The sequence below is a fragment of the Chrysemys picta genome, chromosome 14 (assembly GCF_011386835.1).
Source record: "Chrysemys picta bellii isolate R12L10 chromosome 14, ASM1138683v2, whole genome shotgun sequence".
Taxonomy (NCBI): domain Eukaryota; kingdom Metazoa; phylum Chordata; order Testudines; family Emydidae; genus Chrysemys; species Chrysemys picta.
In genome coordinates this window covers 44354832-44381478 of record NC_088804.1, presented here as the reverse complement: position 1 = coordinate 44381478, position 26647 = coordinate 44354832, and the positions used below count along the sequence as shown (strand labels likewise).

Sequence of the window (26647 nt, the reverse complement as noted above, 5' to 3'; positions counted from 1 at the left end):
CAAACAAGCAAGAGATACTCACTCTGTCCCTTTCTCTTGTGGTTGTGGCATTCTGGGCTTGGAGGCACAGGGCTGTGTGAAGCAGGCTCTGTCCCTGAGGCAGAGCAGAAATGTAACAACTAAACAGGCAGGCTGCTCATGTTCATTAATTGTTCCCATTCTTAGTCAATTAAGGCTCCTTTACCTTGCCAGAGTGGTGTAAAGGAGGCTTATTGTAAATGACAGTAACGGACTCCTCAGCTAGAAGGTCTCTGGGCTTTCTCGCTTCTTCTCCTGGGCCAGAGAGGTACAACGGGGTTAGATTACAGCTCAGGATCTATTTTACTTATCCATTTAAAAAAATGCAGGACAATGATTAGCTAACCTGTAGGACTTGTGTGAAAGTCTGAGCAATTTAAAGCGACAATCTACTTTACAGAACCACAAAACACCAAAATAAAAGTAATGTAATTTAAATGAAAATCCAGGATTATAACTGGAATGCCGGGTCTTGGCTACCAAATACACCTCTACCCTGATATAATGCAGTAAGAGGACAGCGTTCTAGGTGAAACAGCGTTATATCGACCTTGCTTTGATCCACCGGAGTGCGCAGCCCCCCCACCCCGGAGTGCTGCTTTACCGCATTATATCCGAATTCATGTTATATCGGGTTGCGTTATATTTGTAACTTAACCTTCATGTGTTTCGGAAATGCTGAACCGTTATTGTGATTTTTTTCTGTATGGTAGTTTAAATAAATTACCAAGATAAGAGAAACTGGTGTGATTATATTGCCTTATTTTGACAAATAAAATAAACAAAATTTTGCAGAATTTTGGATTTTTTGGCACAGAATTCCCACAGGAGTAATTTCTGTCACAACTTTGTGAAAGACTTCTCTCCCAGACAGAAAAAAAAAATTAGAATGGAGGGTAGGGGAAGACAGAGCCCCTAGCATCAGGGAGGCCCTGGGAGGGAATGCAGTTGTAGTAAGCAGAAGGCCTGAAATATAAGGCCTGGTATGACACCTGAACTAAGGTAGTGGTCAAAAGTTTGCCAATATGAAGCAAAGTCAGGTTGTGAGCAAGAGGCAGGCCCTGCTCACAGAATTTGGGAAGCACAGGGCTGATATTGCAAAAACACATATTCCAGAAGGATGGTACCAGAACACCTCTATAGCAACACATTCACCAAAGATAACAGGAACACATTGACCCATCTTAAAGATAAAGTTAGAACAACAGCATAATGAATAGAAATGTTTTAATTAAACCAACATGTACAAGGCAATGGGTGGCACCCTGATATCTCAGGGGCAATACGTAACTCCTTTGAATCTGTGTATAAAGATGTATTTCAGAGGGAGCGTCTTTGGCCAGCCTAGGGAGCAATGGAAAGTCCTGCCACAGACTGAGTTGCATCCATTGTCACGAGCATACATATCTTAGTAGCCTCGTAGAGTCTGCCAGGTGCTACTACCGTGCTTCGTCGACAATAAACCTGGCCAGGCGCCTTCCCTACTAAACCAAGTCTTGTGGTCTTATTGGGCAGTTCATTTGGAGCCTGCTATATGGGCTGTCTGGCCAGAGCCAGTGCAGAATGCAGAAAGAAGACATGCACACAGCCAAACATCTGATGATAGCAGTGAGTCCCTGAAATAGAGGGGGATGGGTGGGTAGCACACAGGAGCTTGAGAGGAGGAATGGAAGGACACAATGAGCCCCTCGTGTGTGCAATGCACTTGGCCTACAGAAGCCACAAAGTGAACTATCTAGTTTATTTTGCTGTGCCTAAATACAGACACTCCCCAACTTACGCAAGCGTTCCATTCCGGAATTTCTTGCATAACTCAAACATATACCCGACCATTACACACACAAAAAAATCCACCTCCTATTTCTAGCTTACGGAACTTTTTCCATAAGTGCAGATTTGCGTAAATTGGTTTGCATAACCCGGGGGGGGGGGGGGGGGGGGGGCGTCTAATATGAAAAGTGTGGGATACTGCCCAGGTCTCACTGAAGTAAAAAAGGAGGGTGGCCATGGTATAGGAGCACGAGCAGTTCCAGAATGTGTTAGATCACTCCCTGTCTTGAGGTCTGTACCAGTAGAGTGATTTTTGCTCTTTACTCCCAACCTCCCAGCTTCTATCACTCATTTGGTTTTGGTTTTAAAATGATGTTTTTATAGATTACCAGCCTACTAGAGCCCAGCCCATCTTAATTCCCCCAAGTCACAGCCTAGTTTGGAACAGGAGGAAAAACACAACACTGGAATTAGAAAGTTGTAAAAAGTTCTTAATAAAAATTGTGAACAGATAAGTTTGCACAGTGTAGACCAGTGGTCCCCAACCTCTCTGTTGCAATAGCATATTCATGTTCCCAGAAGAGCGTGGCGGGTGCAGCCGAAATGCCGCTGAGAAGCGGCATCATCAAGAAGCGTCGCTGCCGAAATGCCGCCGAGAAGCAGCGGCATTTTGGCGGCTACACTTCTTGGCGTTGCCGCTTCTCGGCGGCATTTCAGCGGCTGGCTGTCCGGTGGCCGCACTCCTCAGTGGCGGGTTGTCCGGTGGAAGTGCTCCCTTGTCAGTAGGTGGGCGCACATAAATGCCCCGGTGGACGCCATGGCGCCCGCAGACACCGCATTGGAGACCACTGGTATAGACTCTCTTCTTACAATGTAGAGTCCAGGAAGTGTAGGGAAGAGATGGTCTATATTAAAAGGTGCGTTATACCACAAACAACATTGCACCTGCAATAAACTCACTTTCTCCATACTATTTTGTTCTGTTTAAGCACATTCAGATGAAGAGGGCTGATAGAGTGAACAGAGAGCCCAGATATTTGCAGCCTGGGTAGCAACTGCCCCAATTTTTCTCTATACATGGGAAAGTATTTTAGCAACTGCCTTTCCTGACCGCAAGAACCTTGCACTAACTGACCCTATCAACACTTTACTAGAAAGTCCAACTCTACAGCAGAGAAGCGAAGCTAGCAAACAGACTGATTGTTCGCACTCATATGAATGTGCATGAAAGAGAATTCTTTCCAAAAGAAGGCAAGAAAAAGAGGCATTCAAGTAGTGAGTTTTATGAGAGAAAAAACAAACCGAGTTCAACAGGTTCCTGAAATCCCAGCAGTAATCGATAAATCGACTTTTGCTTCACCTTATATGAAGTGGCTGTACTTAGCAAATCACGGTGTAAGCTGCCTCAATAACAGCACTCCTGCGATCAAGTTTACTTGCAACAATTCCAACGAAGAAATTAATTTCTTAGATGACATGAAAAGGTTATCTAGAATGAGGAAAAACACAGGAGACTCAGCTTTCCACTAATAAAACAGACAAATATCAGTCTCTGTACTGAATTCGAGGCTGTTCTTTTTTTCTGCAAGATCTGAATTCCCTGTGGCCCAAACACTAGAGCTACAAAAAATAAAAACCTCACAACACTGTTCAAAGGATGAGTTCCTAAAAATACAAAGAAACTGTAATGAACTGGCTCTTTTTTCCCTAGACAGTACAGTAATGCACCTGTGTGAGCAACTACTCATGCAAAGGCCATATCAAGAGAGATTACACCACTAGAGCAGCTAGTGGTCAAAACCTAGCACTATATATTAGGAATCTGCTCTTCTAAGTCACTCAATATTTTGCTCCACTTCAAGAATTTTAAGACAATTTAAAATACCCTTCCCTCATAGGTTTCCCAGGTTTCAGATCTTGTTCCCCAATCTCACGTTATTGCATGTAGGTGCACCTCATCAAGATTTAGCCAAATAAGAAAACCATCCCTCCCAGTCTTTCTATTGGTTCTTATTGTTCAATTCATTTCCAACAGGCTATGGTTGGTTTGGTAGATAGAAGTCACCTATTCTATTTTCCGCAACATAAATTCAAATATCAGGTGCTTTCTTAGAAATAGGTTTCCTTCCCAGACACCATATTAGTTTATGCTATCCCTTTTTTCTGTTACACTGGGATCAGAGGAACACATGACTGAGTGGCTAGTGTCATTTTATTTCCCCCCTCTAATATTCATATTTTATGCATACAAAGTGAACAAACTTATATTCAGTACCAAAATGCCATTCCATTAGGGACATGACCATGAGAATAGAAGGAAACACAAATATTTGCTTGACAAAAAATTTCAAAAAACCCCCACCAAAACACTCATGCAGGAATGGGGACCAGACCCCCAGGGTCTTTACAAGAGAAATTTGCTGTTCTAAGAACCGTTCTAACACCCTTGAACACTTGTAAAACACTTAACATTATCCACCCATAAACATGTTCAAACCAGTTTGATACAGAAGATCTGTATGGATGAGACAAGGGGTGTCAAACACCCAGCCCGCAAACAACATGTGGACCGCTTGATGGATTCATGTGGCTCATTGGCATATTTAGATTATGCAAACTTCTTTAATTTAAGAAGCTTGGAAAGTTTCTAGCCCTCATGCTTAAAAAGATAGAGACTACAACTGGTAGGGACAGAAGCAGCCACAGCAGGGACTGCAGTACTGACGGGCAGGGGGTGAAATGGGGCTTAGCTGGGCCCACTCTTCTCTCCAGTACCTTCCTGGACCCAAAACTGTAAAGGGAATTCCAAGGGGCAGTAGGATGTTGCCTTGGGGGGAAAAAAACTGCAGAATGAAGCCAGCCAGCTAAGCAGTTTCAGCCAAAACTTTGTTGCTTTGGACATTCAGAGAACTTTCTACAGTTTTGACCAGACTGTCTCTGCCCTGTGGTGATGGGCTGTTTGTTTCAATCCTTCCCCTTTCCCATCTTTTAACCTCTGCTTCATTCCATACCCTCCCCTGTCCCCCTCACCTCCTTCCATTCCCATTTAGCTTATCCCCTGGTAAGCAAACCCAGCCCCTCGCCCTCCCCCCCCAAATTGTAGAACTATCATGACACTTACTGCCCTCACACTGTTCACTCTGCTGATCTGCTCTACCTTCCTTCCTCCCGCACCGGCTGGGTCCGTTTGGTCTACTTAGATTGTAAGCTCTCTGGGGCAGGGACCATCTACTGCTCTGTCTGTACAGAGCCGAGCACAACAGGGCCCCATTCTTGGCCCTTAGGCACAACCGTAATAAATATGATTATTAACAACCACTATCGTCTCAATATGAATCAAGTGTAAACTGGAAGCAATGAGGGCAGTCTGAAATAGTGACTCTGGGAGGTTTGAACCCCCCACCCCTCCCATCCCTGCTCGTCTCACTGGAGACATGTAAAGCTTAATTATGACATTTTAAATGTCAGCATAACTGTTTCACTGCTAATCATTTCAGCAGACAGAATGGGGAAGGGGTGGAAGTGAAGCCCATGGGTGTTGAACACTGGGAATTCACCAAGGAAGGAAATGCAGAGAAGAATGGAGAAGATAATTTATAACAAAGCATACTGATCCCTTTAGGAGTGGATGCAACAAGCCCGGTGGTTATTGCACGTTTGGCCTATTAATACAGAGGCGCTCTTGGAAATGGAGTACCGATAAAGGACTAGTAAGAGATGTAGTCCCACAGGGAAGTCATAGGCTTGTGCTGGGATTTTATATAAGTCAAACTGGTAAACAAACTGGTATAAGTCAATCTAGGAAGGAAGGGATAGAGGTAAGCCCATAGAAAGACCAAATTCTAGGTAACTGGCAGAAGACAGTAGTGCTAGGACTTCTATGGAATTCAACCATTAATGCTGATTTTCAGTAAGTCTTGGAAAACTGCGGAAGCTCCAGAAGACTGGAAGAAAGCTAATGTTGTGCCAATATTTAAAAAGGGTAAATGGGGTGATCCAGGTATTATAGGCCTGTCAACCAGATATCAATCACGGGCAAAATAATGGAAAAACTAATATAGGATCTGATTAATAAAGAATTAAAGAGAGTAATATAACTAATTCCAATCTACTTGGTGAAATGGTTCACTCGCCGCAGATGTCCCCTTGTGGCCAGGGATGTGCACATCAAGTTCTCTCCTTTCCTGCTTCCCTCTACAGACAGTCGCAACAACACTGCAGTGGTCTGGTCCCTCTCGCAACTTGGCCCTCCAGCCAGATCACGCACTGATGTATATAAAGAGTCCTGCAACAAAGTAGCCCTACTGGATAGGCCAGGGGCTCCAGGCCTCTCCTGGATCGAGATCTGAGGGACTTGCCCCTTCTGTCTTCAAAGCCTCCTCTACAATCCCCTGTATCAGGCCATGACGTTATAGGATTAAAATATGAACATGTAGATCATTGTTGCTACCACTGTTATACTTTGTACAAGATTTGTTGCAATTATCTCTCATATAAGGTGTCAATGGAAAAGCCATGCTTTGCTGAATATGATTATCCTATTTGTGTGCATGTATCATTTTCAGATCTGAAGTTATGAATATTTGACTGAATACCTCAGACATCTGTTGGGAAAATAACAGCAGGGCATAGATTATCCAACAAGTTCTTGGATGTATTGGAGACAATTTTTTTTATTTCAGAAGGTGAAGAAAGCTACCAGGAGAGGCTGTTCTAGATTTGATTTTGACAAAGAGAGAGGAACTGATTGAGAATTTGAAAGTGGAAGGCAGCTTGGGTGAAAGTGATCATGAAATGGTAGGGTTTATGATTTTAAGGAATTGTAGGAGGGATAACAGCAAAATAAAGACAATGGATTTCAAGAAGGCAGACTTTAACAAACTCAGGGAGTTGGTGGGTAAGTTCCCATGGGAAGCAAGTCTAAGGGAAAAAACAATTGAAGACAGTTGGCAATTTTTCAAAGAGACATTATTAAGGGCCCAAGAGCAAACTATCCCACTGCGTAGGAAAGATAGGAAGTATGGCAAGAGACCACCCTGGCTTAACCAGGAGATCTTCAATGATCTAAAAATCAAAAAAAAAAAGAGAGTCCTACAAAAAGTGGAAGCTAGGTCAAGTTACGAACGATGAATATAAAAAACACAAGTATGTTGGGACAAAATTAGAAAGGCTAAGGCACAAAACGAGATCAGACTAGCTAGAGACATAAAGGGTAACAAGAAAATATTCTACAAATACATTAGAAGCAAAAAGACAACCAAGGACAGGGTAGGCCCATTACTCAATGAGGGGGGAAAAACAACAACAGAAAATGTGGAAATGGCAGAGGTGCTTAATGACTTCTTTGTTTCGGTTTTCACCAAGAAGATTGGTGGTGATTGGACATCTAACATAGTGAATGACAGTGAAAATGAGGTAGGATCAGAGGCTAAAATAGGGAAAGAACAAGCTAAAAAATTACTTAGACAAATTAGATGTCTTCAAGTCACCTAGGATTCATTTAATCAGGCCTTGATTACTCAAGGCGCTGACTGAGGAGATATCTGAGCCATTAGTAATTATCTTTTGAAAAGTCATAGAAGACGGGAGAGATTCGAGAAGACTGGAAAAGGGTAAATATAGTGCCAATCTATAAAAAGGGAAATAAGGACAACCCAGGGAATTACAGACCAGTCAGCTTAACTTCTGTACCTGGAAAGATAATGGAGCAAATAATTAAGCAATCAATTAGCAAACAACTAGAAGATAATAAGGTGATAAGTAACAGTCAGCATGGATTTAGTCAAGAACAAATTGTATCAAACCAACCTAATAGCTTTCTTTGACAAGGTAACAAGCCTTGTGGATGGGGCAAGCGGTAGACGTGGTATATCTTGACTTTAGTAAAGCTTTTGATATGGTCTCACATGACCATCTCATAAACAAACTAGAGAAATGCAACCTAAATGGAGCTACTATAAGGTGGGTGCATAACTGGTTGGAAAACCGTTCCCAGAGAGTAGTTATCAGTGGTTCACAGTCATGCTGGAAGGGCATAACGAGTGGGGTCCCGCAGGGATCAGTTCTGGGGCTGGTTCTGTTCAATATCTTCATCAATGATTTAGATAATGGCATAGAGAGTACACTTATAAAGTTTGCAGATGATACCAAACTGGGAGCGGTTGCATCATGGAATACGGATTATAAATTCTAATTGTATAGTATGAGAATATATTCATGTAATGTTTAAGAAAAGTTTTGTAAATGAGTTTCAATAGTTTATGGATTAGGGACCCAATCTTTTGGGGTCCCAGGGCCTTCTGTATAGATTTAGGTTAATCTTTCTATCTACCCAATGGGACTCAGTGCTCAATCTAGAAGATACCATCAGAGATGCTTAGTTTTGCAGTTCTCAAACTGTGGATTTGTGTCTCCAGAGATAACATGCTTGTTAACAGCAAAAGTGTTTTTATAGCTATAGATATACAGAGAGAAATAACAGACCTCAACCCTATTGTCCCTCTACAAATTTATGTACCCAGAGTCAATCCCTTACCTCTCTCTAAAAGTGCAAAGTTTCAAAAAGTTCAATGAATAGAAGATTGTTGGGGGCGGAATAGATCTGGACAAGGAGAAGCCTGGAGATAAATGTGAGAAGGGAGGAACAGGCAGTAGAAACAAAAGTGAAACTGTTTGAGCAATATATTCCAGAAGTCTTGAGGTCTTTTTGAGTATAGCCGTCATTGATTTGAGATCTACCATACCATTCTCTCACTAGAAGGGAAAACCTATAAAGGCAGCAGGCCGTAAAAGAGACCCAGTTTGGGAATATTTTAATGAAGTTCCTCTACCTGTGGGTAGGACAGGTATGCGTCCAAAATGAAAGAGGTGCAACAAAGAAATGAAAGGCCTGGTTGCCCGAATGAAACAATATAATGAGAAGTGTTCCTTCTCAGGAGGAACCTGCATTGAAGATGATGAAAGGAACATGTCTGAACATGCAGGATCTCCAGGTTGGTAAACTTTATTTCATATTTCTTTCTTAAGGATTGCCTGTCTTCCTTCTGCAATATTCTTGAATTCTCATGTTTCAGCAAACAATATAGTTGTTACTCTATGGTACTATCATTTTAGATGCAGTTGTGATAAAAAAATAAATAGCAGAAATAGGCAGATCTTCCTTTTACAAATTTCACCTTTAAAGTAGTACTGAGTGTCAGTGAATGCAATGAGCAATACTAAATGAGCAGTATGGTAATAATAATTAAATAACTGCATTGACTTATTTTGTTTAGGAGAATCCATCCTCAACATACAGGATTCTGAAGACTATCCACCTTCAAGATCACCATCATTTTCTATAGTTTCAGAGTTATCTGCCAATGATAGTGTTTCAGTCACATCATGTATGTCAGTGGTTCTCAAACTTGGGCTGCCTTGCTTGTTCAGGGAAAGCCCCTGGCAGGCTGGGCCGGTTTGTTTACCTGCCGCATCCACGGTTCGCTGCTCCAGTCCAATGGGGGCTGCAGGAAGGGCAGCCAGCACGTCCCTCGGCCCGCGCTGCTTTCTGCGGCTCCCATTGGCCTGGAGCGGCGAACTGCGGCCAGTGGGAGCCGCAATCGTCCGAACCTGCGGACGCGGCAGGTAAACAAACTGGCCCGGCCTGCCAAGGGCTTTCCCTGAACAAGTGGCGGCCCAAGTTTGAGAACCACTGACGTAGGTCACATAGCCACAGCATATCACCTGTAGCAAAAAGAAAAAATCTCCATTACCTAGAAACATCCATAGATAAGTTTGTGATAAGAACCAGCAGTTTACAAAAGGTGGTAATCGATGAAAAAATTGCCTGGTTTGTTTATGCAACAAATTCTCCTTTCCATCTGATTGAGAACCCACACTTCATTAACATGGTTCAGTCATTAAGACCAGGATACAGTCCACGCAACAGAGCAGATGTCGCAGACAAATTGCTGGATAAAAGTGTATGAAAGAGAAATTGAGCAGTGTGCAAAAGGTCTAGAGGGTAAAATTGTTAACCTGAGTCTTGATGGGTGGAGCAGTGTCCACAATGATCCTGTTGTATGTGCTTGTGTGACAACAGAAGAAGGGAATGTCTTCCTCACAGAAACAATTGATACATCAGGAAATGCACATGCAGCAGAATACTTACAAGTAGCAGCAGTAAAAGCTGTAACAAACTCTGAAAAAAAAATTCAAATGTCTAGTACGCTGCTTGGTCACAGACAATGCTGCAAATGTATCCAAGATGAGAATAAATTTAGAAGAGAGTCCCAAGCTAACAACATATGGTTGCAGTGCCCATTTGATGCACCTCCTAGCCAAAGACTTCAGTGTTCCAGAAATAAAGGCTAATGTTGTTAAAATTGCAAAATACTTCCGTAACAACCACTTTGCAGCAACTCCTCTGAAAAAAGAGAGAGGAACCAAGCTACCTCTCCCACAAGACGTGCGATGGAACTCAGTAGTGGACTGTTTTAAGCACTATATCAAGAACTGGCCTAACCTGATGACAGTTTGTGAACAAATTGTGAAAAAATAGATGGTACTGTTGCAGCCAAAGTTCTCAACATTGGGCTGAAGAGAAACGTTGAACACACGCTGATTACCCTGAAGCCTATTTCTGTGGTCTTGAACAAAATGCAGGGAAATAGCTGTTTTATTGCTGACGCTGTGGAAAATTTGGAAGGAACTGAGTGAGATCTTAAAAAGAGAAATATGCAAGACAGAGTTAAATTACAAGCATTAAAAAAAATGAATGGAACAAGCACTATCTACAGGTCATTTTCTTGCAAATATTCTCAATACTCAGTACCAGGATCAAACCTTAACTGCTGAAGAAAAGGAGCTGGCTATGACATGGACATCCAGCAATCATCCCTCCATAATGCCAACTATAATAAACTTCAGAGCTAAGGGTGAACCATGCAAGAAATATATGCTTACTGATGATGTTTTAAAGAAAGGCACACCAGTGAACTGGTGGAAGTCACTTAAACACTTGGATTCAGACTGTTGAAATGATAATCTCACTTTTAACAGCAGTAGCTTCTTCTGCCGGTGTAGAAAGAATATTTTCTTCCTTTGGACTAGTTCATTCCAAATTGAGAAATCATTTGAGACCTGAAAAAGCATGAAAGCTTGTTTTTCTTTTCCAGATTATGAACAAACAGGAAAATGAAGGTGAAGACGACGGAGTTAGCTGCAGAAGCCAATATTTTAAGTATCTCATGTTGACCTGGCTGACATAGTTGATTTAATTTTTTTTTTAATTTAAATTTAACTATTTTAGTTAAAAACAATTTTAACAAACAAAACTGATTTTAAAAAACTTGATTGTTCAACTAAATACAAAAATTCATATGCTTGTTTTGTTAAAATATTATATGTTTGAGGTGGAAGAAAAAAAAATCCAGAACACATAATGTTGTTGTTTTAGTTAAATAAAACAATTTAAATGTCTGGCTGGCGATGTTCTTCTCCTAATACAGCATGGCAAGAAAATACTCCAAATATTAATGATTAGCCTGTTGAATTGGAGATAGTTTACCACCCAGTGACTTCATAAATATCTGCTTCAATTACCTTTGGTAAATGAAATAACCAATCAATCATTAGTTTTACAGCTATAGCTGTAAAACTAAACTGAAAAGTTTTCAAAATAAATCACTTTAAAAATGTATAGTGTGTACCGTCTAAAAATGAAACCTACATCTCTGAGTTGTGAAGAATATGTACTAAAGTTATAACAACCAACAAGAATGCACTTTTATGTAGAAATACATAATTAAATCGAGTCTTCCTTACTAGTAATTTAAATCAATTTGATTTAAATCAACTCCACCCTGGTCAGAGCCTGGGCTCCAGCTGGAGCCCAAACATCTACACTGCAATTTTTAGCCCTGCAGCCTGAGCCAATTGACCCAGGCTCTGAGACTCAGTGCCATGGATTTTTTTATTGCAGTCTAGACATACCGCATGTGTGCTATACTGTTGCCTCCCTGAATCACTTCCTACAGTCCCCTCTTTCCCCAACAGTTCTAGTAAAACATTAAATAACTGAAACTGAAAATAGTCTCAGACCTTCTGAGTGTCACGAGTGTCTTCTCTGTGGGTTTGGCACAGTGGCATCCGTGCTCCCTCCTGCACTGCTCCTTCCCAGGAGCTCAGAGGGTAGGTCCGTTCACCTTCACTGTCTGCCCTGCTACGGAATGGACCTGTTCTTTTTGAGCTCCTCCTCCAAACCCTGCATGATTTGTAGGTAGGCAGGGTGGGGCTACTCAGGTTAAGAGCAGCTGCTTAACCCCTTCCTTACTGGTGCAGGGTTTGCCAATCCCATCACACAGGAATTTATGGAAAACAGAATCTGTCAAACTAACTTCAGATCCTATGATGAGACTACAAGTTTGGCTGATAATGTTTATGATATTGAAGTAATATACTTAGACTTCTTTAACACATTTGACCTGATACTGCACGACACTTTGATTAAGAAACTAGAATGATACAAAGTCAACATGGCACACATTAAGTGGATTAAAAACTGACTAAATGACATCTCAAAATGTAACTGTAAATGAGGAATAATCCGTGGGTGGGTTTGTTTCTAGTGAGCTCCCACAGGGATTGGTTCTTGGCCTTATACTATTTATCTTTTTATGAATGACTTAGAAAAACACAAAATCATAATTAATAAAGTTTACAGATGACACAAAGATTGGGGGAGTAGTAAATAACACTAGCACAGAGTAATCTGGATCAATTGGTAAACTGGACCCAAGCAAACAATGTGTTTTAAATACTGTCACGTGTAAGGTCCTACATCTAAGAAAAAAGAAGGTAGGTCACACTTACAGGATGAAAGACTCTACCCTGTGAAGCAGTGACTCTTCACAGGGGATTATGGTGGATAAATCAACTGAACATGAGCGCTGGGTGCAAACTGTGGCCAAATGTGATCACTAGTATCTTTGGAGGATGTTAAACAAAAGGTATTGAAGTTAGACACTTTTGAGTCAGCAGGTCCAGATAACTTGCATCCAAGAGCTTTAATAGAGATGGCTGAGGAGCTTAGAGGACCATTAATGTTGATTTTCAATAACTTCAAGAACTGCGGAAGTTCCAGAAGACTGGAAGAAAGCTAATTTTATCCCAATTTATAAAAAGGGTAAACAGGATGATCTGGGTAATTATAGGTGTGTCAGCCTGACATCAATCTCAGGCAACATAATGGAGCAACTAATCTTGGACTCGAATAATAAAGAACTAAAGGAGGGTAATATAATTAATGCAAATCAATATGGGTTTATGGAAAAGACAGAACCTGTCAAACAACTTGATTTTTTTTTTTAATGAAATGACAAGTTTGGTTGATAAAGGTAATATTGCTGACATAATATACTTTGACTTAGTACCACACATTTAGATTAAAAAAACTAGAATATGAAATTAACATGACACTCAGTAAATGGATTAAAAACTGGCTAAGCGATAGGTGTCAAAATGTAACTGTAAATGGAGAATGGTCATCGAGCAGGTGTGTTTCCAGTGGGGTTCTGCAGGAATCGGTTCTTTGGCCTATATTATTTAACATCTTTATCAATGAGCTGGAAGAAAACAAAATCATTACTGAAAGTTTGCAGATAACAGAAAAATTGGTGGTAAATAATAAAGGGGACAGGTCATGAATTCAGAGCCATCCGAATCATTTGGTAAACTGGATGCAAGCAAACAATATGCACTTTAATAAGGCTAATATAAAAGTATACCTCTAGCAACAATATAGGCTATACTTATAGAATGAGGGACTCTACTCTGGGAAGCAGTGACTCTGAAAAATATTTGGGGGTCATGGTGGATAATCAGCTGAACATTAGCTCCCAGTGTAATGCTTTGGCCAAAAGAGTTAATGCAATCCTGGGATGCATAAACAAAGGAATCTTGAGAAGGAGCAGGGAGGTTATTTTACCTCCATATTTGGCACTGGTCCAACCGCTACTGGAATACCGTGTTCGGTTCTGGTGTCCACAATTCAAGAAGGATGTTGATAAATTGGAGAGAGTTCAGAGAAGAGCCACGAAAACAATTAAAGGATTAGAAAACATGCCTTACAGTGATAGACTCAAGAAGCTCAATCTATTTAGCTTAACAAAGAGAGGGTCAAGGGGTGACATGAGTTCAGTCTATAAGTACCTACATGGGGAACAAATATTTAATAATGGGCTCTTCAATCTAGCAGAGAAAGATTGAACATGATTCAATGGCTTGAAGCTGAAGCTAGACAAATTCAGCCTGGAAATAAGGCGTAAATTGTTAACAGTGAGAGTAATTAACAATTAGAATAATTTACAAAGGGACATGGCGGATTCTCCATCACTGACAATTTTTAAATCAAGATTGGGATTTTTTTCTAAAAGATCTGCTGTAGGAATTATTTTGAGGAAGTTCCATGGCCTGTATTATACAGGAGGTCAGACAGATGATCACAATGGCTCCTGCTGGCCTTAGAATCTATAAATCTATGAACAAAAAAAATCAAAATCGAACGGGTTTCTAAATCATGTGCTCTAGTTCACTGTTTCTCAACCTTTTTGATACCAGGTACCGGCTTGCTGCCTTCCTAATCTGTGTCAGGGAGATCTCAGGGACCAGCGCTAGTCCATAGATGGGTTTTTGAGAAACACTGCTCTTGTTCAACCACATCTATTGGACCAGAAGCGGGGATTAATTCAGGGATGTCCTCTGGCCTGTGTTATACAGGAGATTAGACTAGATCATCACAATGGTCCCTTCTGGCCTTCAGGTCTATGAATCCATGAATTAATCTACGAACACTGGGAAACAGGAGAGCTGGTGGAGTGGAGCCTGAAAGGGGCCTAGAGAGAGGATGTAGAAAGGCTTTGAGGAGGGGTGAGAGAAGGAAGAGGCTGAGGCAGTGTAGTGCAGAGTGGTGGTGAGGCCTGCAGCAATTACTTAAATGCCCAGGCTGCGACTTCAAGCAAGACTTGGAGAAAAACTTCCTTTTCTGGCCCAGTGTCAGTGGGGCGGATGAACTGCTGAGCCTACAGAAAGCGAGAATGGACTGATGGATCCAAGAGGGCATAAAGAGGAGCAGTAGCCCAAAGAATGCAGAGACCCTGTTTAGCCAGGACTTTGGAAAATCTGCCTCATAGAATCTTCTTAGCAGCACTAATAGCCATACTAGCTGTACACTGCAGGCTAAGGCTATTAACTAGTCTTCCATGTTTCCTAGCCTGTATCCTAAGGATTTATTTTCTTTCGTTAGCATGGTAGGTAATTTGTGAAAAAAGCAGTGTCCTGAGCATGTCTGGGTTTAGTTTGTCAAGTTCATTCACTCTTCTTCCAAATTGCATTCCTGAAATATTGCTTTTGTCAGTTTCTCTCATTTTAAAAGCACATACAGAATGAGCAGAGTGCATGAAGTCCAGTTTACCATCTATTGATTCTTTTCTGGCATTGATTGTAGCTATGCTGGCACAGCTATGCTCTGTACCAACAGAAGATAAAGGGCTAAGGAGCCTAAGGAATGCTGGAAGACTATTCTGTTTATTTGCTCCCTCGGATGTTTCGGTTATCCCCAGAAGGGTAAGGACTCGTCCAGTGAGGCTTGTCCAGATAGCTATATGCCAGTAAACCCATACAACCTACTCCACCTGGAAAGACAGTGGGACAATTGAAGAGAAGTTGTGGCACAGACACACACGAACCAACATCACTCATTTGCACGCACACAAAGACAGGGAAGAAGGGGAGAAACTGAATGAGGGATTGAGAAGGAAGACAAAAGAGCAGGCAGAGGAGAAGATTTCCTACTAAGTGATGCTGAATGTTACAGGTACAGAACAAAATCATAACTAAAAGCTTAGTTATTACATTAAAGACCAGATTCTCCCATTGCACAAAGGCTAGTACCTCAAACATGTTTATGAATTTATTCTCACAACACCCCCATGAGGTAGGGAAGTATTGTTTTCCCCATTTTACAGCAGGAGAAACTGAGACACAGAGAAAGATTAAGGGACATTATTAAGTGCTCAAGGTCACACAGGAAGTCTCCTGACTCCCAGTCAGATGTCTTAACCACAAGACCATCCCATCCTCCTTCTGTGAACTGTGCTGAGAAATGTAAAATAGACACCAAGAGGGCCACACAACCAAAAACACTTTAGAGTAGCTCTGTGGTGGACATGGAGCAAAAATACAAGAATTCTTAAACTACACCAGCATGCTGGTGTGAATGCACTGAAACATTTGCTTAAACCAGTTATGTCCAACTGATTCAGTTACAAAAGGTTAACACAGCTTAACGACCTGGCTTCAGAATTTGTCATCTCTGGTCATTGTATTAACAATATTGCCAAATCCGTTGATAGGATTCCTCAGGCCTAACCTATATTATAAAACTGAACCACTCCGACAACTGTTATCAACAATAGTTGCAAGTTGAGCTGTAGATGTAGAATCTACAAGAATCAAGCCATATTCAGCTCCATTTCAGCATTCATGGTTAAACAGTGCTTTGTTAAAAGATCTTGAAATCATACTAAAGGGAAATACAATTAGGAAAAAATTCACCAATTGACTTCAGGAATCAACCTGAAGTCCCTCAACCAAATTCCACTGAGTATGGACAAGCATGAGAGTTCAATCCTTGAGGGGGCCATTTAGGGAACTGGGGTAAAAATCTGTCTGGTGATTGGTCCTGCTTTGAGCAGGGGGTTGGACTAGAGGACCTCCTGAGGTCCCTTCCAACCCTAATATTCTATGATTCTATGTCTGTGGGCCAATCTCCGGTACATTGGAGACATTGTACCCCACTTGTAGGTGTAAAATGCATGACTTCAAAGCACAAAGGGGCACTCAAACAGCGCTGGAAAAATCAATGCCAAACAAAAAACAAATGGCTTTCAAATGATTCTGGATTCTTTAAAACAAAAAGTTCTTATTTTTAGACCACATACAATAGTTTAAGGTGTTTTTTCTTTAGTCCCCTGGATGGTAGTTAAGTAACTACACATGCCTAGCCTGGTGCCTTTCTGATGGTAAATAGGAGATTTTGCATTTAAGTTACAATATGGAATACTTCAGAGCAACCTCATGCCAAAATGGCACATTTCTGAAGGATGCAAAGGTATTCAATAAAAAGCTTTTAAAGGCATATTTTTAAACTTGCAGCAGGAAAGCTTTTCTGTGTCAAGACACTAATTCTTTTAACAGCATTGATCAAAATGTCATTCTTTTATGAGTGTACAATACCTTTTAATGGCATACAACAAGCTATTAGGGTTATACACCTCCAGACAGCTTACTGGAAAAAAGGGAACACTAGCCAAGATACAGTCACCAGTTTTTATACTTCTAATAAGGTTAAGTTTTTTTCCCCCAGCTCTATTTCATCCTAAAACCCACAAGTGAAATTATCCAAAGATTAAACCAAACTTCCTATCACTTCACCAGCCACAATTATTTTCACAGGGACCCACACCTACACCCAATATTCCCAAGAAATGCCTCTTTCTAAATACTGTAAAATATTCCGGCTTTCCAAATGGGACTCTGCCATCAAAGATGTAAACACCTGTGCTCTGCTTTCCCCACAAATGATCAGACTTCTCTCAATCAGCACTGGCTGAGGACTAGAAGTTGGATGAATTGTATAGTTTTGTTCTATATTTTTAGTTTCCAGAAATAAAAAAATACTTCTAACAATCCAATTCTATCCCAGGTCTCAACCATTCTACAGATAATGTGAATCTCTTCAAGTGCATCAACTCTTCAGAGAGTCTAAGCATTATTGGTGATTGCATTTACTCTGCTTGAATGAAAGGCAAGCATGAACTCCTGAAAAGTGTTCAGCACTACTTCAAATCCTTGCTTCAGTTAAAAATACCGATAGGAAAGGCAAAGAATACTGTCATCCCATCTTTGAGAGATTTCATGGTAAGGGTAGTGGGCTATTTATGGGGTTTGGTAAAAGATGATGGCTGAGGAATGGGTGTAGTACAAGAATTTTACACAGTTCATTCGCTGAAATATTCATAAATAAAAATTAAATTAATGGAGATATCCTATCTCCTAGACCTGGAAGGGACCTTGAAAGGTCATCGAGTCCAGCCCCCTGCCTTCACTAGCAAGACCAAGTACTAATTTTGTCCCAGATCCCTAAGTGGCCCCCTCAAGGATTGAACTCACAAGCCTGGATTTAGCAGGCCAATGCTCAAACCACTGAGCTATCCCTCCCCCCCCCATTATCATAGATAATATTAGATCTTCCCTTCAGCTTCTCAGTCCCTGGAAAAATCATGGAGCAGGTCCTCAAGGAATCAATTATGAAACATTTAGAGGAGAGGAAAGTGATCAGGAACAGTCAGCATGGATTCACGAAGGGGAAGTCGTGCCTGACTAACCTAATTGCCTTCTATGATGAGATAACTGGCTCTGTGGATGAGGGGAAAGCAGTGGATGTGTTATTCCTTGACTTTAGCAAAGCTTTTGATACGGTCTCCCACAGTATTCTTGCCGCCAAGTTAAAGAAGTATGGGCTGGATGAATGGACTGTAAGGTGGATAGAAAGCTGGCTAGATCGTCGGGTTCAACGGGTAGTCATCAATGGCTCCATGTCTAGTTGGCAGCCGGTTTCAAGCGGAGTGCCCCAAGGGTCGGTCCTGGGGCCGGTTTTGTTTAATATCTTTATTAATGATCTGGAGGATGGTGTGGACTGCACTCTCAGCAAGTTTGCAGATGACACTAAAGTAGGAGGCGTGGTAGATACACTAGAGGGTAGGGATCGGATACAGAGGGACCTAGACAAATTAGAGGATTGGGCTGAAAAAACCTGATGAGGTTCAACAAGGACAAGTGCAGAGTCCTGCACTTAGGACGGAAGAATCCCATGCACTGCTACAGACTAGGGACTGAATGGCTAGGTAGCAGTTCTGCAGAAAAGGACCTAGGGGTCACAGTGGACGAGAAGCTGGATATGAGTCAACAGTGTGCTCTTGTTGCCAAGAAGGCTAACAGCATTTTGGGCTGTATAAGTAGGGGCATTGCCAGCAGATCGAGGAACGTGATCGTTCCCCTTTATTCGACATTGGTGAGGCCTCATCTGGAATACTGTGTCCAGTTTTGGGCCCCACACTACAAGAAGGATGTGGAAAAATTGGAAAGAGTCCAGTGGAGGGCAACAAAAATGATTAGGGGTCTGGAGCACATGACTTATGAGGAGAGGCTGAGGGAACTGGGATTGTTTAGTCTCCAGAAGAGAAGAATGAGGGGGGATTTGATAGCAGCCTTCAACTACCTAAAGGGGGGTTCCAAAGAGGATGGAGCTTGGCTGTTCTCAGTGGTGGCAGATGACAGAACAAGGAGCAATGGTCTCAAGTTGCAGTGGGGGAGGTCCAGGTTGGATATCAGGAAAAACTATTTCACTAGGAGGGTGGTGAAACACTGGAATGCGTTACCTAGGGAGGTGGTGGAGTCTCCTTCCTTGGAGGTTTTTAAGGCCCGGCTTGACAAAGCCCTGGCTGGGATGATTTAGTTGGGAATTGGTCCTGCTTTGAGCAGGGGGTTGGACTAGATGACCTCTTGAGATCCCTTCCAACTCTGATATTCTATGATTCTCCTTATGTGGACAAATTGGCTAGACCATGCTTAAGTCAGAATTAAGCAAACAAAGAGAAAAAACAATTCCTTGTGAAAAAGTAATATCAACAAAGGAAAAGCTAACAAAATGCAAATATAAAATAAGATTCTGATTAGAAACAAAAAGAAGGGAGATATCAAAAGTTATAAAATCATAAGCTAAAGCACATTCAATCATGACAATAGGCTTGTTTACACAGCAAATTAATTCAGTGAAAGCCAGAATGTGAATCTATCGCACGCCATGCCCTAACTCACCACATGAACCCTGCTACCACACACTAGAAGTTCCACAGCGTACTTTGACATACAAATGCACTCTAGAACTTCTAGGGGGCTGTAGCAGGGTCCATCCAACAAGTTAGCACAGAGTTACCAAGTCACCCCCAAAGAGCATGACCTGCCCAGCCAGGTCAACTAATAATGCAGACCAAACCAAGTCAAGATTAGAAGAGCAGTGACCTAAACCAGCTATAGCTAAGAAACATATCCAAGTAGCTGATACCTGAACAGCAATTATATTGTTATGAACAGTAACACACACCTCCTGTGCTTGTAAGTGCAGCTCCAAACCCTTAATCACCCAAGGGGTCCTTGTCACACAAATAGGCTAACCAAACTCAATGAGACTACTCACATGGACAAACATTGGCAGTATCAGGGCCCTAATGGCTTAGTGATATCAGCTGATGATGGCAGCAGAGCAGGTGGTAGGGGAATACCAGTCATATGGTTAACACATGACTGAGCCTTAGATCCCCTCACCTGTATTTAGACATCTTTGGGATGTGTTTTCTTGACTTTGCTAACAATGTGTCAGTCTTACTATAATTTAAACAATGTATATATTTATTTTGTTCTGTGCATTTTATTTTTTAAGCAGGATTATTTCTAACAGTAAAATGAGGAAAAATATTTTGTGGAAGGTACTGTAAGGTGAAAATAACTCATCTCACCAGTAAGCAATATGAACTACCTGTTTAATAGGGATTGTTTTTCTGACTATTATTTACCAGAGAGTTCACAGTTGATCAGTCACAGTTGTTGAAGTCAAATGAATGAATACATATTCAAGTACATGTTCTAATTTCCAGAAACATATGATTTACTAGATTACAGCTGTGTGTCAACCCAGCTGCTGTGCTGTGCAGTAAATTGCAGCTCATTTTAAAAACTGATCTATATCATGTGCTATAAACAATGCAGCAAAATGTAATAACTACTGTTCGAATTATCGAAGTACAAAGTATCAAATCACAAAGCTCGGGTGCTCAAACTTTCAAAATTTAACTGCCTTGCAGACTCTTCAAAACTGACAAAGATTTAGTCGGGAGCTAACTTTTTACCCCTGCATATGAGGATTTGTAATGGAATGATGGCCTCCGCTTTGAACTCAAGGAATAAACAGCATAACTACACAGTGACCCACTCCAGTGCTGAAGACCTATTCCTTGTTATGTATTTTAATTTCAGTCTGCACAAACACACACACAATGTCAGTGTGATATGGAATAAAGGTGTGGCTACCCCAAACTCATGCCTACCCACAAAATTAGAGGACGTGGGGAGATCAAATAAGGATTTTAATAAACCCGGATTGCACTGGTCACAATCAGTACTTTCATTATTATTCCTGAGGGATTTGTGTGCCAAAAAATTTAAAATTCTATGTGCAATATTATAAAATTCTGCAAATGTTGTCAATAAATAAATGTGGAGGCTCCAGCATGGCAGTGGGGCGCACAGATGACTGGCTGCATGGAGGTGGGAGATCACCCTGCAGAGCTCCCCCCACCTCGGGACAAGGACTCAGCGGTGAGGCTGCACCCAACCCTGACACAGCACAAGGGCCAGGGCTGCCCCAGAGGTCCACATCCCAGGGAGAGGGCTGCAGGATGATTTCCCACCTCTATGCAGCCAGTCACCTGTGATCCCTGCTGGAGCCTCCACATTTATTTATTGACAAATAACATTTGCAGAATTTTGTAGAATTTTAAAATATTGTACACAGAATTTTTATTTCTTTGGCACATAATTTTTAATTTTTTGATGCAGAATTCTCTCAGGAGTAGCAGGAAGCAACTCACCAGGATTAGCAGTTACATGTCAGGCACATCAGGTGTAGGGAGGCAGATTCAGCCCAGCAGGATCCAAGTGTGGAGGGGCTTAGTGTGTGTGTGGGGCGGGGGGGAGAAGAGAGCCAGGTGTGGGGTTAGAGCAGTGGTTCCCAAACTTTAAACAACCTGTGAACCCCTTTCACTAAAATGTCAAGTCTCACGAACTCCCCCTTAAAAATGAATATTTCCAGGGATTTTCTCCTTTACCTGAGTAGAAATTATAAAAGCAGTGATCTTGGAAATATAAAATTTGTTTTTATGACATGCTTATTACAACCTATTTATTATTAATTATTATTTATCATTACAGTATTTCTATTACATTATGAAAACAGCAACACTCTTTCAAGATCTCACTTTCATAGCTTGTAGCACTTTGAATAAGTCTGTTATAAGACAAGGCTCCTATGTTTCATCAAGGAGTATCAGATGTGAAACAGCATGAAGGTATTTAAGAAGCCAACTCAAAGAGTTCCTCCTACGCAAGCATTCAGGTCTTGAGCAGTCCAGGCAAACAACACATGTTACAACAAAGCTTAAACTTGTTCTTCATAGTAATTTTAAAAACAATACTAGCTGCCTATTTAATTTTAAAAACAGCAAAAAATATCCACCCCCCTTTCCATTTCTTGTAGGGAGTCTTGAAGTTTAAATCTCCTCACTGTGATAGAGATGCTTGCTTTGATCTGCTTAGCTCTTGGAAGTCCAGGGGCTCTGGGCTGCTGGCCCCATGCTGCCCAGGGTCCCTAGGGACAGCTTTGTCCGCCATTAGGGAATTTTTTCCTAAGAACCCCCTGTAACATTTTGTGAACCCCAGTTTGGGAACCACTGGGTTAGAGGGTTCTGTGTGCGGCAATCTGGGTGTGGGTAGTTCAGTAGGGGGATCTGGATGCACAGGGGCAATGGGACTCTTCAGGGGGGTCCAGGTGAAGGTGTAGAGAAAGGTTTGCAGGATCAGGTGATGATAAAACTCATTTTAAAAATAAACTGGAAATTACCCCATTGAACTATTGCATAGAATAAATGGTAACTGTCAAATATGCCTCTGTAAGGGATCAGCCTGGCCTCGCCTGATTAGCAGTTATCCCATTTAATTGCATAAATTAAATAGCAACTGCTAATGTCCCTTTTTAAAATAAAAGGAGTTTTGGTCTAGGATCCAAATTCAATCTCTAGTGTAGAGAAACGAACTCCTGAAGCAGAGCAACAATTGCTACAACTGCCATTTGGATTCTCTCAGAAAAATAGGCTTGAGTCACTCAGGAGCAGTTCCACAAATGTGTAAGGAAAATCCCTTGAACAACGACACTTTATCTTCTTCCTTTGGTAGAAAAAGATCAGCCAATAACACAATCATATCCATCTCTGTAACCAGATTGACCAAGGTCAAGGCAGCTTGAGGAACCAAGAAATTGTCAGAGGTGCTCACCCACAATTTTCTCCAACAATAGATGGAATGCCACTTGAGAGTTAACCAACTCTTGAGCCAACAATCTGGCTTTCTTGAGAATGGGCCTCACAATAGCTTAAAAACACAAGGACCACAACCCCTTCATCCCCCCAGATAGAGAAACCTCAACCAACAATGGACCCAATCCTTCCCCACTGGTTTTCACCAGCCAGGAAAGACATTAGAAGGTAGAGTGTCAGCACAACATTTGGGGCTAGCAGAGAGTGTGATGACAACAGGAGATGCAGTTCGGGAGAAAACAGAGACTGAAGAAGAATCACCTTATTGTATCTTTCACCCCAACTCCTCATTCTCCCTGTAAGCAGTAATACTTACATTAATATACTCAGCAAGAGGACAACATTAACATAGCAACAGAGGGTCCTGAGGCACCTTTAAGACTAACACAAGTATTGGGAGCATAAGCTTTCGTGGGTAAGAACCTCACTTCTTCAGATGCAACCTCACTTCTTGCATCTGAAGAAGTGAGGTCCTTACCCACGAAAGCTTATGCTCCCAATACTTCTGTTAGTCTTAAAGGTGCCTCAGGACCCTCTGTTGCTTTTTACAGATTCAGACTAACACGGCTACCCCTCTGGAACATTAACTTTTTCTTATATTGGCTCCTGTTACCCCCCACCCCCATCCCATTTTTTCACAGTTGCTATCTGGTCACCCTACTTATATCCATCCCATTAAAAACCTCTGGCAATTGCAACACGACACAAGCCAATGCAGTGAGATGTCTTGTTGCTGAGCTCCACCAGCAAAGCATCTGGTGCTTCTACACCTCCCGAAAATGATGAAGTGATTCCTCCATTAGCTTCTCTCCTTGTATAATTGGGAGACACACAGTTAGGATGAGCCCCAGGTGCCCTGAAGGTTGCTCAACAGGACAAGGAGGTGCTCCATTGGGAAAGACTCACTCTGAGAATCTCCTCCTGTGTATCATCCATGATTTCGAGTTGGCGCAGGCGCTCTTGATACAACATATGGAACTCTCCAAAGAGTTGCTTCATCTCAAAAGAGCAACAGGGATCATGGGCATCTGCTTCCCTTTCATCACCAACTTCTGCAGGAAAGGGCAAGTAAAGCAGCTATCAAGGTCAGGTTAATATATTTAAGGTCAGTAAGGACCGATGTGATCATCTAGTACTACAGCCTGTATAACACAGGGCATAGCTTTTGATTGGGTCATTACAGCATATCTCAATTAAACACTTCACATAATGCAGAATCTACCACATCACTCGTAGCTTGTATGCTTAGCCCCACAGGTGTGAGTAGCAGCATGCACTAACCCAGTGATACTCAGACTGAGACTCACAAACCGCAAGTAACTCTTTAATGTGTCTCCTGTAGCTCTTTGCAGCACATGATATTAAAACACTGTGTGATTCAATTATTAACCAATCAGGATGCTGCTGGCATCTCCCTCTGGTTCCTAGGCGGAGGGAAGGCAACAGGGGCTCTGCATGCTGCCCCCAGCACCAGCTCAGCAGCTCCCATTGGTCAGGAACCAGGGTCAGTGGGAGCTGAAGGGGCAGTGCCCACAGGCTCGGGCAATGCGCAGAGCCCTGTGGTCACCCCTCCGCCTAGGAGCCAGAGAGCGATGTTGCTGCTTCCCTGGAGCTGCCTGAAGTAAGCACCGCCTGGAGCCTGCACCCCATCCCATGTTCCAACCTCCTGGCCCAGCCCTGAGCACCCCAAGCCCACCCCAGAGCCCACACCCCCAGCTGGAGCTCTCACACACACCCCCACTCCAACTCCCTATCCCAGCCCGGAGCCCTCTCCTGCACCCTAAACCCCTCATTTTGCCCTCCCCCAAGCCCACACCCCCAGCCCAGAGCCTGTACCCCCTCCCACACCCCAACCCCCTGCCCTAGTCTGGAGTCCCCTCCTGCACCCATCTCCAGCCATACCCCAGAACCCCTACCCCCAGCCAGAGCCCTCACCCCCTCTCACACCCCAACCACCTGCCCCAGCTCAGAGCTCCCTCCTGCACCCCAAACCCCTCATCTCTGGCCCCATCCCCCACCTGCTGCCTCACCCCCTCTCATACCCCTGCCCCAGCCCAGTGAAAATGAGCGAGTGAGCAAGGGTGCGGGAGAGCGAGTGATGGAGGGAGGGGGGGGGATGGAGGGAGCAGGGGCAGGGCCTCAGAGAAGGGGCAGGGCAGGGGTGGTTGGTTTTCTGCAAATATAAAGTTGGCAACCCTGCTGAGGTCTGAATATCACTGCACGAAAGTGGTGCACTGTAAATACCTGCTACCACGAACTAAAGGTACCTAATTCACATTAACAGAGTTCTGGCTCTGAGCCCCGGTCTACACTACAAACTCGTGTCAGTAGAACTACACTGCTCAAGGGTGTGGAAACGCCACGCAGGGCATGACACTAACGCGCCCCCCGCCCCAGCCCCCGTCACAGGGCGATACACACACACACACCCCGTTAAAAGCCCCCCCGTCACAGGGCGTTACCCTGACGACCCCCCCCCCGGGGCCTGTGACATCGGCCCTCACCTGGGGCGACCCCCGCGCGCGCCGCGCTCCGGCCCAGCCGCTCCATGCTGCTCGCGGGTCCCGGCTCTGCGGTTCGAACGAGGCCGCCAGACCCGCGTCCCGCCCAGCTCTTGACCGACAAGTCCCTCTGCCATTCGCGATGCGTCCTGACCACGACTCCGCCCCCTACCGCGATTTCTGTCCAATCAACGGTCAATGGGGCGGGGCGCGGAGGCAGGCCGGGACGTGCGGCAGTTTCCTCGGAGAGGGACGCTCGAAGCTGCTGGCGTCTGGGCGGTACTTAGCGTTGAATAACAGATGCGTCCCCCAATAGAAGTGCAGCATCTCGAGCATGGGCGAGCTCCATTGGGCAGAAGGAGGAGGCGGGACTATCGGTGAACTGGAGGAAGCTCGGTGGAGAGGACGCCAAGCGTCCGGTCGCTATGGAGACGGGCTGGGGCAGCTCTGTAGGAGGAAACGGGAGCGGCCAGCCGCGGTTCCTATGGTGACGGGGGGGGTCAAGTTCCCGGGTTAATGTGTGTTCGGCGGCTGCGGGGAGGGCGAACAGTCCGGCTTCCGGGACAACCCCCCTCCGGGACAGAGCCCCCCCCTCATCCCCCGCCCCTACGGGACAGCGTCCCCCCTTCACATCTCCCCCCCCATCCTCCGGGACAGAGCCCCCCCATCCCCCGCCCCTCCGGGACAGAGCCCCCCCCACATGCCCCCTTCCCCCCCATCCCCCGCCCCTCCGGGACAGAGCCCCCCCCACATGCCCCCCTCCCCCCCCACATGCCCCGCCCCTCCGGGACAGAGCCCCCCCTTCACATCTCCCCCCCATCCTCCGGGACAGAGCCCCCCCCACATGCCCCCCTCCCTCCCATCCCCCGCCCCTCCGGGACAGAGCCCCCCCGCCCACATCCCCCGCCTGCTGCCTCCCCGGGCTGAGCCCCCCCTCCCACAACCCCTGCCCCCACAGTCAGACAGCCCTCAGTCCCCTTCCACAGCCCCTATCCAGAGAACTCCTCCCCCCACGGGCAGAGAACCCCACAGCCCCTCCCCCTGGGCAAAAAGTCCCCCCCACATACACATGGTCCCTAGCCCTACAGGCAGAGAGACACCCCCCCAACTGCC

At 43.6% G+C, this 26647-nt stretch overlaps 1 protein-coding gene across 1 annotated transcript in view; it reads right to left on the bottom strand.

Moving 5' to 3' along the window:
* PMFBP1 (polyamine modulated factor 1 binding protein 1) overlaps positions 1-25733 on the bottom strand; it is a 354325-nt gene extending 328592 nt beyond the window's left edge. The window contains exons 1-2 of the mRNA XM_065567688.1: positions 25538-25733; positions 23940-24085 (exon numbers count right to left, since the gene is read on the bottom strand). Of these exons, the coding sequence (XP_065423760.1) occupies positions 23940-24085; positions 25538-25583 (192 nt within the window). The 5' untranslated portion in view covers positions 25584-25733. The remainder of the gene's footprint in view (positions 1-23939; positions 24086-25537) is intronic.
* Positions 25734-26647: the final 914 nt, after the last annotated feature.